This window comes from Notolepis coatsorum (assembly GCF_963971535.1).
Source record: "Notolepis coatsorum genome assembly, chromosome: 16".
Classification (NCBI taxonomy): Eukaryota; Metazoa; Chordata; class Actinopteri; order Aulopiformes; family Paralepididae; genus Notolepis; species Notolepis coatsorum.
In genome coordinates this window covers 88,578,105-88,591,764 of record NC_140180.1, presented here as the reverse complement: position 1 = coordinate 88,591,764, position 13,660 = coordinate 88,578,105, and the positions used below count along the sequence as shown (strand labels likewise).

Genomic DNA, 13,660 nt, shown 5'->3' with positions numbered 1-13,660 from the left:
CGCCTCTCTTCTCTCCTCTCCTCTGTACCACACCTCTCTCTCTCTCCTCTGTACCACACCTCTTCTCCTCTCCTCTGTACCACACACCTCTCTCTCTCTCTCTGTACCACACACACCTCTGTCCCTCTGTACCACACACCTCTCTCTCTCTCCTCTGTACCACACACACCTCTCTCTCTCCTCTGTACCACACACACCTCTCTCTCTCTCTCTCCTCTGTACCACACACACCTCTCTCCTCTGTACCACACACACCTCTCTCTCCTCTGTACCACACACACCTGTCTCTCTCCTTCTCTGTACCACACACCTCTCTCTCCTCTGTACCACACACCTCTCTCTCCCTCTGTACCACACACCTCTCTCTCCTCTGTACCACACACACCTCTCTCTCTCCTCTGTACCACACACCTCTCTCCCTCTGTACCACACACCTCTCTCTCCCTCTGTACCACACACACCTCTCTCTCCCTCTGTACCACACACCTCTCTCTCCCTCTGTACCACACACCTCTCTCCCTCTGTACCACACACCTCTCTCCCTCTGTACCACACACACCTCTCTCCTCTGTACCACACACCTCTCTCCCTCTGTACCACACACACCTCTCTCTCTCTCCTCTGTACCACACACCTCTCTCTCCCTCTGTACCACACACACCTCTCTCTCTCTCCTCTGTACCACACACACCTCTCTCTCTCTCTCCTCTGTACCACACACACCTCTCTCCCTCTGTACCACACACACCTCTCTCTCCTCTGTACCACACACACCTCTCTCCCTCTGTACCACACACACCTCTCTCTCCTCTGTACCACACACCTCTCTCTCTCCTCTGTACCACACACACCTCTCTCTCTCTCCTCTGTACCACACACCTCTCTCTCCTCTGTACCACACACACCTCTCTCTCTCTCCTCTGTACCACACACACCTCTCTCTCTCTGTACCACACACCTCTCTCTCTCCTCTGTACCACACACCTCTCTCTCTCTCCTCTGTACCACACACCTCTCTCTCTCCTCTGTACCACACACACCTCTCTCCCTCTGTACCACACACACCTCTCTCCCTCTGTACCACACACACCTCTCTCTCCCTCTGTACCACACACCTCTCTCCCTCTGTACCACACACCTCTCTCTCCCTCTGTACCACACACCTCTCTCTCTCTCTGTACCACACACCTCTCTCTCTCCTTCTCTGTACCACACACACCTCTCTCTCTCCTCTGTACCACACACCTCTCTCTCTCTCCTCTGTACCACACACCTCTCTCTCTCCCTCTGTACCACACACCCCTCTCTCTCCCTCTGTACCACACACACCTCTCTCTCTCCCTCTGTACCACACACACCTCTCTCTCTCCTCTGTACCACACACACCTCTCTCTCCTCTGTACCACACACACCTCTCTCTCTGTACCACACACACCTCTCTCTCTCTCTCCTCTGTACCACACACACCTCTCTCTCTCTGTACCACACACACCTCTCTCTCTCTCTCCTCTGTACCACACACACCTCTCGCTCTCTCCTCTGTACCACACACCTCTCTTCTCTCTCTCTCCTCTGTACCACACACACCTCTCTCTCTCTCCCTCTGTACCACACACACCTCTCTCTCTCTCCCTCTGTACCACACACACCTCTCTCTCTCTCCCTCTGTACCACACACCTCTCTCTCTTCTCTCTCTCTCCTCTGTACCACACACACCTCTCTCTCTCTGTACCACACACCTCTCTCTCTCCCTCTGTACCACACACCTCTCTCTCTCCTCTGTACCACACACACCTCCCTCTCTCTCTGTACCACACACCTCTCTCTCTCCTCTGTACCACACACACCTCTCTCTCTCTCTGTACCACACACCTCTCTCTCTCCCTCTGTACCACACACCTCTCTCTCTCCTCTGTACCACACACACCTCCCTCTCTCTCTGTACCACACACCTCTCTCTCTCCTCTGTACCACACACCTCTCTCTCCTCTGTACCACACACACCTCTCTCTTTCTCCTCTGTACCACACACACCTCTCTCTCCTCTGTACCACACACACCTCTCTCTCTCCTCTGTACCACACACACCTCTCTCTTTCTCCTCTGTACTACACACACCTCTCTCTCTCTCTGTACCACACACACCTCTCTCTCTCCCTCTGTACCACACACACCTCTCTCCCTCTGTACCACACACCTCCCTCTCTCTCTCTTCCTCCACACATGTTCTCTGTGGATATCGCTGGTGGCTGATGTGTGGTATTTAACGTGTGTTTCAGGTTTTATATCTGGGAGATCCTGCACTCTACCATCAGAAAGATGAACAAACACGTCCAGAAGATTCAGAAAGAGCTGGAGGAGGTCAAGGACAAGCTGCAGAAACAACAGCACAAACAGAAGGTCAGTATCCTGTCTGTCTCTCAGTCTCCTTTCTTTCTTTCTTTCTTTCTTTCTTTCTTTCTTTCTTTCTTTCTTTCTTTCTTTCTTTCTTTCTTTCTTTCTTTCTTTCTTTCTTTCTTTCTTTCTTTCTTTCTTTCTTTCTTTCTTTTTCAAATACTGATCCCTTTGGTCACAGAGGAATGCTTGATATAGTTTGTCCATTTGACCTTAATGTGGAACAAGCCTTCTGGGACAAACTGGCCACAAATTGGGGCGACGGGCTCAGGAGGTAGAGCATGCATCTGGTAATCGGAAGGTTCCCGGTTAGATTCCGGCTCCTCCCGGGCAGTGTGTCGAAGTCTCCTTGAGCAAGACACTTAACCCCTAATTGCTCCCGATGAGCAGGTTGGCACCTTGCATGGTTGCCTCCGCCGTCGTGTGTGAATGTGAGGAACAAAATTGTAAAGCGCTAAATAAATAAATGGATAAAAGCACTATATAAATGCACCATTTACCAAGTATTGGATACCTTGGTTGTGCATGTCGGAGACCTTGGCTATGATTGTAAGCTCATGGCCCTGATATTTGACAGCCATGGTCATATCTGTACACACTGGCAAGATTTTGTTCCATCTCCACTGTAACGAGTAGTCGGGCACTAGCTTTATCTTCTGCATGATTGTATGGAAACACACTTCTACAGATGTGAATTGTTGCAGGAAGACCGTGGAAGCCTGAGAGAGTACAGAATACAGCTAGCTAAAATGGATAAAAACAGTAGTTTGTTATGTTGGAATACAGCTAGCTAAAACGGATAGTTTATGTTAAAATACAGCTTGCGAAAACGGATAAAAACAGTAGTTATGTTGGAATACAGCTAGCTAAAAACAGATAGCAGATAGAATCGAGTTAAATAATGTAAAAAAAAACAATTATAGATGTATTTATTCATCAAGGTACAGTGAAATACAATACACATTGAATGGCACATTTTCTATTTTCGCCTGCTTGGCTATGTAACCAATAAAAGGGCCCCAAACTATTTCAAACTTTTCACTAGACCCCCGTAGGTTGTATTTCATTTTGTCCAGATTTAAAAAGAACATGAGATCTTTGAGCCATAGGGATGCTTTGGGGGCTGGTGATTTCCACTCTAGCAAGATTCTTCTGCGTGCTAATAATGATGCAAACAAAGGCAATCTATTCTTCTCCTAACCCTTTGATTATCCGGTCCTGGTAAAACTCCAAAGATGGCTATTTCTGCACTGGGAGTTAACTCCATGTCGAAGGCCTCGGCGAGGTGTTTGAAAATAGCTGTCCAGAAGCTGTGTAGTGTGGGGGGGGGGGGGGGGGACTCAGTGTGGGGAGGGATAAAGAGGTGGTTGTTGCAAATGGGCCTGTGGTTGGAGAACACCAGGAGTCCAGAGGCACGCCTGAATTGAAGCCATATTTTCAAAGTGGACACAACAATTGCATTACTTGAAAATGTAGTCGGCCGGATTGGCAATTCAGATGAGAGCAGAGCCAATACTAGTGAGAGGTAATGTAATTATAATCTTGCGTAGCCAAGCCATACCTCTCTCTCCACACTATGTTAGCGCCGTTCCAGTGCCAGAGAGGTCTAACTGAACCAATTATCATTCCGCTATAGGGGGGGAAACTGTGTGGCTCGTTTATATTTCCTTAAACCCCGGATGCAGCGACAAAGACCTTGCAAATAGTGGAAGGGGAGGAGAATTCTGACTGAAATAGCCAATGGCAGCTTATACCCACAAACAGTCTATATCCTGTGATTCAGACTAATGTAATTATTACAAATGGTAACTTGACTGTTTTGACTGACAATAACTTAAGTATAGCTGTGCATTGTTATTGCTGCCATGCTCTTTATGCTTTCTAGAAATAGATTTGAACAAGAGTGCTCCGTCACTACTCAAGTAATTCATGCGATCACTCGATCTGGGAAATCATTACCCATCCCTGCTAAGAGGTTCTATTGATGTGTGTATTTAAAATGTGTGTGTTTCAACAGAAGGACAGTGGGGATGAGGAAGACATGGAGAGGAACAGCGAGGATGAGGAAGGGCAGCTGGAGGAGCAGATAGAGAGGCTGCAGGAGAAGGTGGAGTCGGCCCAGAGCGAACAGAAGAACCTCTTCCTCGTCATATTCCAGGTGCTGTAGGGAACATTAGAACTGCTTCCTTGTCATATTTCCGGTACTACCGTATATGAAATAGTTAAATGCTGTGAAATTTCAAATATTTCAAGACATGTGAGAAATCACTTTATTATTATAATTTCTTTTGTGTATATATAAATATAAATATATTGAATATAAATATATTAATATCTTTTAATCGTGAAAGATGATCAAAGAAAGAAAATCATGAAGATTAATAATAATTCATTACATTTATATAGCGCTTTTCTAGACACTCAAAGCGCTCCCCACAATGTAGGGTGGAAATGGCCTCCTTCACCACCACTGGTAGCACCTGGCACCTGGCACACATCACACTACACAATGGCTGAACGGCTCAGGAGACAGGGATTGATATCAGCCAATTAAGGGGAAGGGATGATTAGGTGGCCCTGATGTCGGAGACCTGATTTGGGAATTTGGTTGAATGAAATCATGTATCGCAGCGAAGCCCCACAGCATGAACACACGGATAAGAGGATGAATGAATGTCTCTGAGGTGCTTCTAGATGAAAGTTCCCATGAAAAGAGGTGCTAAAGACGTGTGTCCCCGGCAGCGCTTCATCATGATGCTGACGGAGCACCTGGCGCGCTGCGAGACGGGCAGCGTGGACATCAACACCTCCTGGTACAAGATCTGCATCGAGAGGCTGCAGCAGATCTTCCTCATGGTACCTCTCTCACACACACACACACACACAGACCTAATACTCTTTCTTATATATATATATAAATATTAGGGCTGTCCCCGACTAAGGATTTGGATAGTCGACTGATTGGCCGAAGTTTGCCGATAGTCGACTATTAGTCGACTAAAAGAGAATTTTGGGTGGGGGAAAGTTTTTTTTTTAATTTTTTTTATATCATTCCATTTGGGCTGTGGGGGGTGCTTAATGTCTGAAGGAGTCGACTGAAGGCTTCTTGTCCTCTGCAAAAGCATGCAATTGGTCCACTGATGGATACATCTTGATATTTGTCTAGTCTAGTGTGTTCATTAGATGGGTGAAATCCTCTTTCAGTGCCTCTGTGCCTGTTTTCGTAGGCAGTTAGCCTCTGGTATGTGTGCCATTAGCGTTAGCCACGCTTCTAGGCCTGATATGATCAAATTATTAAAAAAAAAAAAAAAAAAATTGACTAAGAGGTTGGCAGTCGACTACGTCTCCTTTCGACCGAATATTCGACTAATAGGGGTCAGCCCTAATAAATATATATAATAATAAACTTTATTTGTATAGCACCTTTCATACAGAAACTGCAGCTCAAAGTGCTTCACAACAGAAAAAAGACAAGCATATAAAATCAGTTTTTCACATTATGATCCAACATCCCAACAGGCCACCTTGTTTATGGTTTGATTCAGTTTTAAATAGACAATAATAAAAATATATAAATATTATATTAAAAAATAAATATATATATATATACAGTATATATATATAGTGTTGCTCGAAAGTACGTGAATCCCTTTGGAATAGTCAGTTTCTCTAATATTTCACACATTAATCTTTATCATATCTTCATCTAAGACACTGATGAAGCATGTCACGATTGAAGGAAAACACAAATATTTTGAATATATTTGGATTATTTACTAAATACAATGATTAAACATGAAATATCCTTGTGAGCATACGGTAAGTATGTGAACTTATGAGCACACTTTGAGAACCACTGCCCTAGATCAATATTAAAACTCATCTACTGTTGGATAGTCTTAACTAAGTAGTCCAGTGGATTGTTACCCATCATACATCTGAACCACATTACCGTAATTCCTCTAATAGTAACCGGTATTCAATTAAAAACCGGGTCTCTATTAATGACCGGGTGCGCTGTTGAGCTAAGCAATTATAAGCCGGCCTCCTAATACAAGCCGGGTTTCATGTATATTAGAGGAATTACGGTATTTCCCTCAACGGATTTACCATAGGCAATATATTTTGTTATTGTTGTTATATACTGGCCTGGCTGTGCAGTAAATACCATATAAAGGTATGGTGTTAATGTTTACCAAGAGAGTAAGCATACCTCAGAATTGTATAAAATGAAGTTATTATTATTATTATTATACCAGTATTGTGATTGCACTATTTTACTTTATTTTACTTTTTTTGACCACCTGTAATTGCACTGTTTACTACCGTATTTCATACAGTACTTGGTTTCAATAAATGAACCCAGTACATTTTACTGGGTTCAAACTGACACAAAATGTTGATTTATTCATTATGATCCGTTTGAAAATTAGAAATATATGCCTCTTTTTTTGTATTTTATTTTTTGTATTATTTTTTTAAACAAACATGACAACATAAAATTAGATATACAAGCATTAATTAACAGTGCACATCCAATGAAATCACCATTTAGATAAATGTCTTATACAAGATATACCCCTAATACCTGCTATCTAATACCCTACACACATGCTCTCGCTCGCCTCTCTCTTATACATGTCTCCTAATACAAGCCTGGTATCCGCTACAGTTGAAACAAATACAAGCCGGGGTTACTATTAGAGGAATTACGGTATACTATTTTTCACTGTTTAATTTTGACTCACAGCATATTAATTAATGTCTAATGGAGATGTCTTGACTGACTGACTGTCTGTCTCCTGTCACCGCAGCACCATGTGACCATCCAGCAGTACATGGGGACCCTGGAGAACCTGCTGTTCACCGCTGAGCTGGATCACCACATCCTGGCTGTGTACCAGCAGTTCTGTGCCCTGCAGCTCTGAGCCTACACACACACACACCCTCTCTCTCTCTCTCTCCTTTCTTTCTCTCTGTCTCTCTTACTCTCTCTCTCTGTCTCTCTTCTTTCTCTCTGTCTCTCACACACACATGCGGATAATTATGTACTGTATACATACAAACATCAACCCAACATACTTTGAACCACACACAAACATGAACCAGCCAGCGTCACAATTTCCTCGTTAGACATGTTATTTTTGTTTAATTTGTTTTTTTTACGTCTGTATGGGTGCCATTCAAAGTGTTAATCGTGCTCAACCCGTATTTGAGAGGGACATTTGGAAACGTCGTAGCCCCTGGCAATGTTTTGGAAGTCTGTCTGGCGGATCCTTTTGCCATTTATTTGGTGTAGTGTTTAGTTTTTATTTTTGTTTTTATTCATCAATGTCGATGCTGAGCAAAAAAAAACAATAGCAACAAATGAATTGGAGGAAGGAGTTTCAGGTTTGCTCTCGTCTGATTCTGAATCCCAGAGTGCTCTACTTTTTTATCTGTATTTTATGTGAAATCGGGACATAATTAAAACTCTGTGGAGTCTTATCTACTTGCATCGTCTGTACTGTACTGTGCTGAGGAGCCCGGCACCAGGTATTCTGAAGCGCTGATGAAACACATTGAAATGTCTTCCTCTGGTATTTAACCCCTGCTGGTTCCATCTCTTTATTTATAGATTATCTGCAGTAGGGGTGTAAAGGTATCCGTACCGAACAGTTTCAGTGTGTACCGTACCGTACGGCTGTAGTGTGTACCGAACGAATACAACGGTATGTTAACCACTAACGACCGCCCACCGGGGGCTGTTTTTTCCCACAATCTAATATAATAATTATTATTTTTTCTTTTCTTTACAAGTCGATTATTAATTTCAATATAGAATATTTGTTGACAGCCCTACAAGTACAATTAGTTACTGCACACACTACATCACCCCTGAGTGGAACATGGAAAGCCAAACTTTCCCCCACTGTAAAAACCTGTACCGAACCGTGACTTCAAAACCGAGGTACGTACCAAACCGTGGTTTTTGTGTACCGTTACACCCCTAATATGCAGTGATCATCGCTTGTGGAGAGTTGTGATGGCTCGGGCGATCAGCGTCTCGAGGGTGAATGAGCTCAAATATTGATAGTTGGCTTTAGAAACCATGTGAATAGGAATTTAACTGTTGGTGAAGGAAGCATGTTTTATTTTTTTATTATTTATAATTTTTTTGTGATCGTTCACAAAACCCTAATATAGTTAGAATATGCTGATTAAATTGAACACAGTATTGCACTGAATTCATCTACAGTGGCCCTGAAGTGGGACAAGGTGACCACCCTGAATGTCTGTGTCTTATATACTGCTTGGCAGATCAGTGTCTGCTCTGATTATCCAACAAATGACTTGAAACATTTGACTGCCGTTATAATGGCAAGACGAGGACATTTGAGAAAGTCATTAAGTATGCATTTCATTTCCATAGTCTGTATGGAAGACTAGAAGAAACACAGCAACATTTTGTACCAAGTTTAAAGCATTTTCTCTGCATACAAAATGCCAATTTGGTCTAATTTCACACATTGAATAACTATAGACAAAAAAGGAAGAAGGATCAAAGAATGATGTGCAGATGAGGTTTTAATAAAAGATTAAAATAAAAAATCAGAGTACACGGAAGAGCATCAGATTCCAACAATGAATCATCTGCAGCAGGTACACCAGTAGCCCTATGAAATGGATAGTTTTTACATGTCATAGATGGATAAACATGTGTAACCATGGATACAGAATAATGCATTATTCTATATGTTTACCTGTATGACGTGTTAAAATATATTCTGTGAAAAGGGCAGCAGTTTCAGGTGAGATTGAAATTGTGAGAATTTAACATTGTAATGTAACCGGTTTACTGGTCGTTAAAATCTTAACGTGTTGTGGAATTTTGAGAACCTTCCCAATTCTTTTTTCCACATGACATGAATTAACTGGGAGTACATTGACATTTGTACATCAGTTTAATTGAGCAATGCTCGAATTCTAAGCCATTTCTTGGGAAACCGAGGTGCAAATGAGTCGCACAATGTGAGAAGTGGTGAAGGAGAATTAAAAGATCTCAAGGTTACCCTTCAACACGTCTCTCTGGATGTGGTTTTACCCCTTCAGAAATCAAGCAATACTGGGGGGGAAATATCTAAATTTATATCTTCAAGTAAACCTTTTGCACATGTTCTTTTCAGTTGTATCAACTAAACGATGATATCTTAAAATGTAATAATCACTCCTGTTTAGTTGATTCAATATTTAAAAAACAAAATGTTACTTGAAAATACAAGTTGATACTTCATTTTTAAAGTGCAAGTACTCAAACTCAGCCTCAACCCAGGCTTCCCCAGGGAAGCAATAGTTGTGACTGGAGGATCAAGTAAAGAGGGCAGGGTTTGAAGTGGGTAAATTGGAACAAATTTCACCCATTTCAGTGCATCTGCCTTTTTCCTCAAGCTCCTCAAAATCCCGGTGCTTTGCTTGTATTTTAACTTTGCAGATCAGCAGACATACTTTGTAACTCCCATGTGTGGCCGTACCCAGAGTAATACCTTACCCATTATTGTAATTAACAATGTTTTTTTCTTTTTTTTAACCAAATAATAAAACCATTATATATATAAATGGGAATGCCTTTATGAAAACAATAAATTACACTTTGTGGGTGAGTTTGGCATACCTGGCTTCTCACTTAAGAACACGTAGCCACCAAGTCCTTTATGTATCATACATATATTTCACACAACAAATAAAAAAAGAATAGTATCACAGTACCAAATAACTAATGAAAGAGCATATACATGGGAATGTATTGATAAAAACAATAAACTTGAGGTGCAGGCCTACCCTCACAGTAGTAGAAGTACCGGTACACAGTTCCTTAAGTAAAAGTAGAAATACCAAGATGAAATAGCACTCTGGCAATAGCAGAAGTCCTCCATTAAAAAACCCTCCTTAAGTAAAAGCGGAGAGGTATTTTATATTCAATTTAGTTAAGTACTTAATTAGAAATTCCTAATTACTTCCTACTACTGCCTCGCAGTTCTGAAGAAGATTAACACAAGCAGACGTACATATAAATCATGTCCCTAACTATCTTATTTCAAATAAGTAAGGCACTAAACAGCATGTACAAAATCTATATATCGTGTTAGTAACAAGTTATTATAGATTAATGTTATTCCAAATAACGAAATGTTCTGTAAAAAAATCTATAAATGACTATGTACAGGAATGATAATGAGTTATAGATCGGAGGGCGGCCTGACATACCGTTTCTCTCCGTCTCCTTGAGCTGAGGTCATTGTGTTGGTGGTACAGGTGTCATTCAAGTTGGCAAGGACTTTCACTTCCTCTCCCAGGCTGAAACCTAGCGTACCTCAACCTGCTTTCCAACCACATGTCCTGGCCAGCATGAACCGATCAAGACGACAACAAAAAGTAAAATGGCACATTTGATTTGGACAAATAGTTGAGTTTCAAGAGACCTCTCAAACTCCCATTACATCAGTTCAAGTTTAATTAACCCCATTGTCACTTTCTTGTGTTTCTAATAGTGGTAATCTGTGTAGTTTTGGTAGGAAGGTTTGGTTACCGCTATCAAGGAAACATCTTGACCTTCTTGTTACCAATAACTGAAACTTAAATGTCAGTGACTTTACTCGCATGTAAAAGTCACACATGGCCTGTGCCTTTTGTTTTCCTATCCTTGTCACGTTTCCTTATTTGGCAAATGTGGTAATGTGGTATCCTTACATTACATTTAGTCATTTAACTGACTCTTTTATCCAAAGCGACTTATGTGCAATTTGTATACAACAACAGTGTATTCTTGTCACATTTCCTTATTGGACAAACGTGGGTATATCCACTACTTTCTCTTTCACTAAAGAGAGACGAGCCACTCTCGAATATCAGTAATATCTTCTTTAGTTATAGCTAGTGTTGTGGTCTTTACTTATCTTTTACAGTAACAAGCTACTTTACTGATTTACTTTGTAACTCGTTAACCCCCAACACTGGTCACATCCTGTGACTTGAAGTACCTGGAGGAGAGAACAGTCACACTGACTCCTCCCCCTTTGAGTGTTCACCACGTGTCTGACTCCTCCCCCTTCTCTTAGTGTTCACCACAACATGTCTGACTCCTCCCCCTTCTCTTAGTGTTCACCACAACATGTCTGACTCCTCCCCCTTTGAGTGTTCACCACAACAGCATGTGACTCCTCCCCCTTCTGAGTGTTCACCACATGTCTTGAGTGTTCACCACAACAACATGTCCATCCCTCCTGTCTCGTCTGCCTGCCGTCCGTTATCTGATTTCAAGTCATGCGGTCTCCATATCTCTCTCTCCCTGTCTCTCTCTCTCTCCCTCCCAACAACAACTAATAATCATAGGATTTAGTAAACCGTTTGGCACCCTGATGAAGGCTCCCTTGAGACAAACATTAGAGAACAGAGTACCGCCATGGACAGACTTCAGCTTCTTCATGAAGAATGATTAAATCGGCTACCAGTAAATAAAACATGTATACAACGACCCGAACAACTGATTATTCAGCTAAGTGGTGGCAACCCTACACGGACTGCATTTATATAGTGCTTTTTAATCAAAGCGCTTTACAACTTATGCCTCCCATTCACCCATTCACTCACCCATTCACTCTCACCTTCACTCTCACATTCACACACCGATGGCGGAGGCAACCGTGCAAAAGGTGCCGACCTGCTCCTCGGGAGCAGTTAGGGGTTTTAAGCGTCTTGCTCAAGGACACTGCGACACGCTGCCGGAATGGAACCGGGATCCTTCTCATCACCACACGGCCGCTCTTCTACCTCCTTAGCCGCTGTCGCCCCACAGATGGTGGGGACCTGCTGGGGCCTCTGGGTGGCCTGCGCCTCCGCGGCCAGCCGCTTGTACTGGGTGTGGAAGCAGAGGATGAAGCCACTGCTGAACAGAGTCCACAGGCCGGCCATCACCAGCACTGACACTGTGGGGAGACACGCGCACGCACACAGGCACACACACACACACGTTTGTTATGTGAAATATGGGGACATTACATAGACTTACATGCATTCTGTAACTAACCCTAATCTTATCACTAATTATAACCATAACCTAATTTGTGTTTTGGGGACACCCACATTGTCCCCATAATGTTTTTGGTGAGTGTGTAAACGGGTCAGTGTCCCCTGTAGTATAGAAATACAAGTACACACAGAGTTAATAAGGAGCATATTGAACTACCACTGGTTACACTGTAACCGTTACAGTGTTTATGTGTGTGTGAGTACGTGCATGTGAGAAAAATAGACGGAGAGATGATAACTCCAGGAGGAGTCCAAATCACAGTCATTATGAGGGAACAGAGAAGTGAAACTATGGCACATGACCTACGCTGGCTGGGCCAAAACATATACTCTTTCCATATCTGGTATGGATGTGTAGATATTGTTAGCTCTGGCCAGGGGGACATTTGAGGAAGAGGTACGACCTCTAAATGGAATTGAACAAAAAATTGACCAATTGAACAGGGGATTGGACTGAAATACACCTCTTGTTAAAGGGTAACCACCAAATTTAAGTATTTCCTATGGTTTACAGACAGTCGGACCAAAAATCTTCCGTCAACTTCTCACTATAGAGTAGCTCAAAAGTGTGACGTCATCAAGTCGGGGGTGAAAGGTGATACATTTACATTTAGTAATTTAGCTGACACTTTAGATTTACATTAAATTTAGTCATTTAGCTGACACTTTACATTTAGTCATTTAGCTGACAATTCAGATTTACATTTAGCATTTTAGCTGACGCCCTAACATTTACATTTAGCTGACGCCCTCACATTTACATTTAGCTGACACTTTGATCCAAAGCGACTTACAAATTGTGTACAAGACAGCAGGAGGGGTTCACCTCTGGTGGCTAAGGGTAAGGCGTATTGTTTGTCTAGCAGTGCCGAACTTGAGTGCATAGTAGTATAGACATATTAGCGTAGTAGATAGTAGTATAGACATAGCATAGTACATAATATCAAAATTTAAAGATATTGATTATAGAGCACGGTAAAGATTACCTAGACTTTGAGAGCACCCAGGGAAATACATTTAAAAAAAATCAGAACTGAGAATACTTCAGTACAATAAAGCACATTTGTGTATAAAAAAACAACAAACATTCCGTGTGTCCCACAAAATCTGTCTCCTAATGGTAGTCTGCGGAGCAGCTCCAGACTTGATACCAACCTGATCCTAGTTTGAGTCTCACCTCTCTGGCTTTGAGAGTAGCTC

General features: G+C 42.3%; 2 protein-coding genes across 4 annotated transcripts in view; one reads left to right on the top strand and one right to left on the bottom strand.

Moving 5' to 3' along the window:
- Window positions 1–7,882, top strand: part of ncbp1 (nuclear cap binding protein subunit 1) — a 44,278-nt gene extending 36,396 nt beyond the window's left edge. For all 3 annotated transcript variants that reach the window (XM_084331755.1, XM_084331753.1, XM_084331754.1), the window contains 4 exons: window positions 2,281–2,401; window positions 4,413–4,553; window positions 5,138–5,251; window positions 7,210–7,882. In XM_084331755.1, coding sequence (XP_084187881.1) covers window positions 2,281–2,401; window positions 4,413–4,553; window positions 5,138–5,251; window positions 7,210–7,323 — 490 coding nt within the window. In that variant the 3' untranslated portion in view covers window positions 7,324–7,882. The remainder of the gene's footprint in view (window positions 1–2,280; window positions 2,402–4,412; window positions 4,554–5,137; window positions 5,252–7,209) is intronic.
- Window positions 7,883–8,942: 1,060 nt separating this feature from the next.
- Window positions 8,943–13,660, bottom strand: part of slc49a3 (solute carrier family 49 member 3) — a 96,595-nt gene continuing 91,877 nt past the window's right edge. The window contains exon 10 of the mRNA XM_084331756.1: window positions 8,943–12,357. Within this exon, the coding sequence (XP_084187882.1) occupies window positions 12,119–12,357 (239 nt within the window). The 3' untranslated portion in view covers window positions 8,943–12,118. The remainder of the gene's footprint in view (window positions 12,358–13,660) is intronic.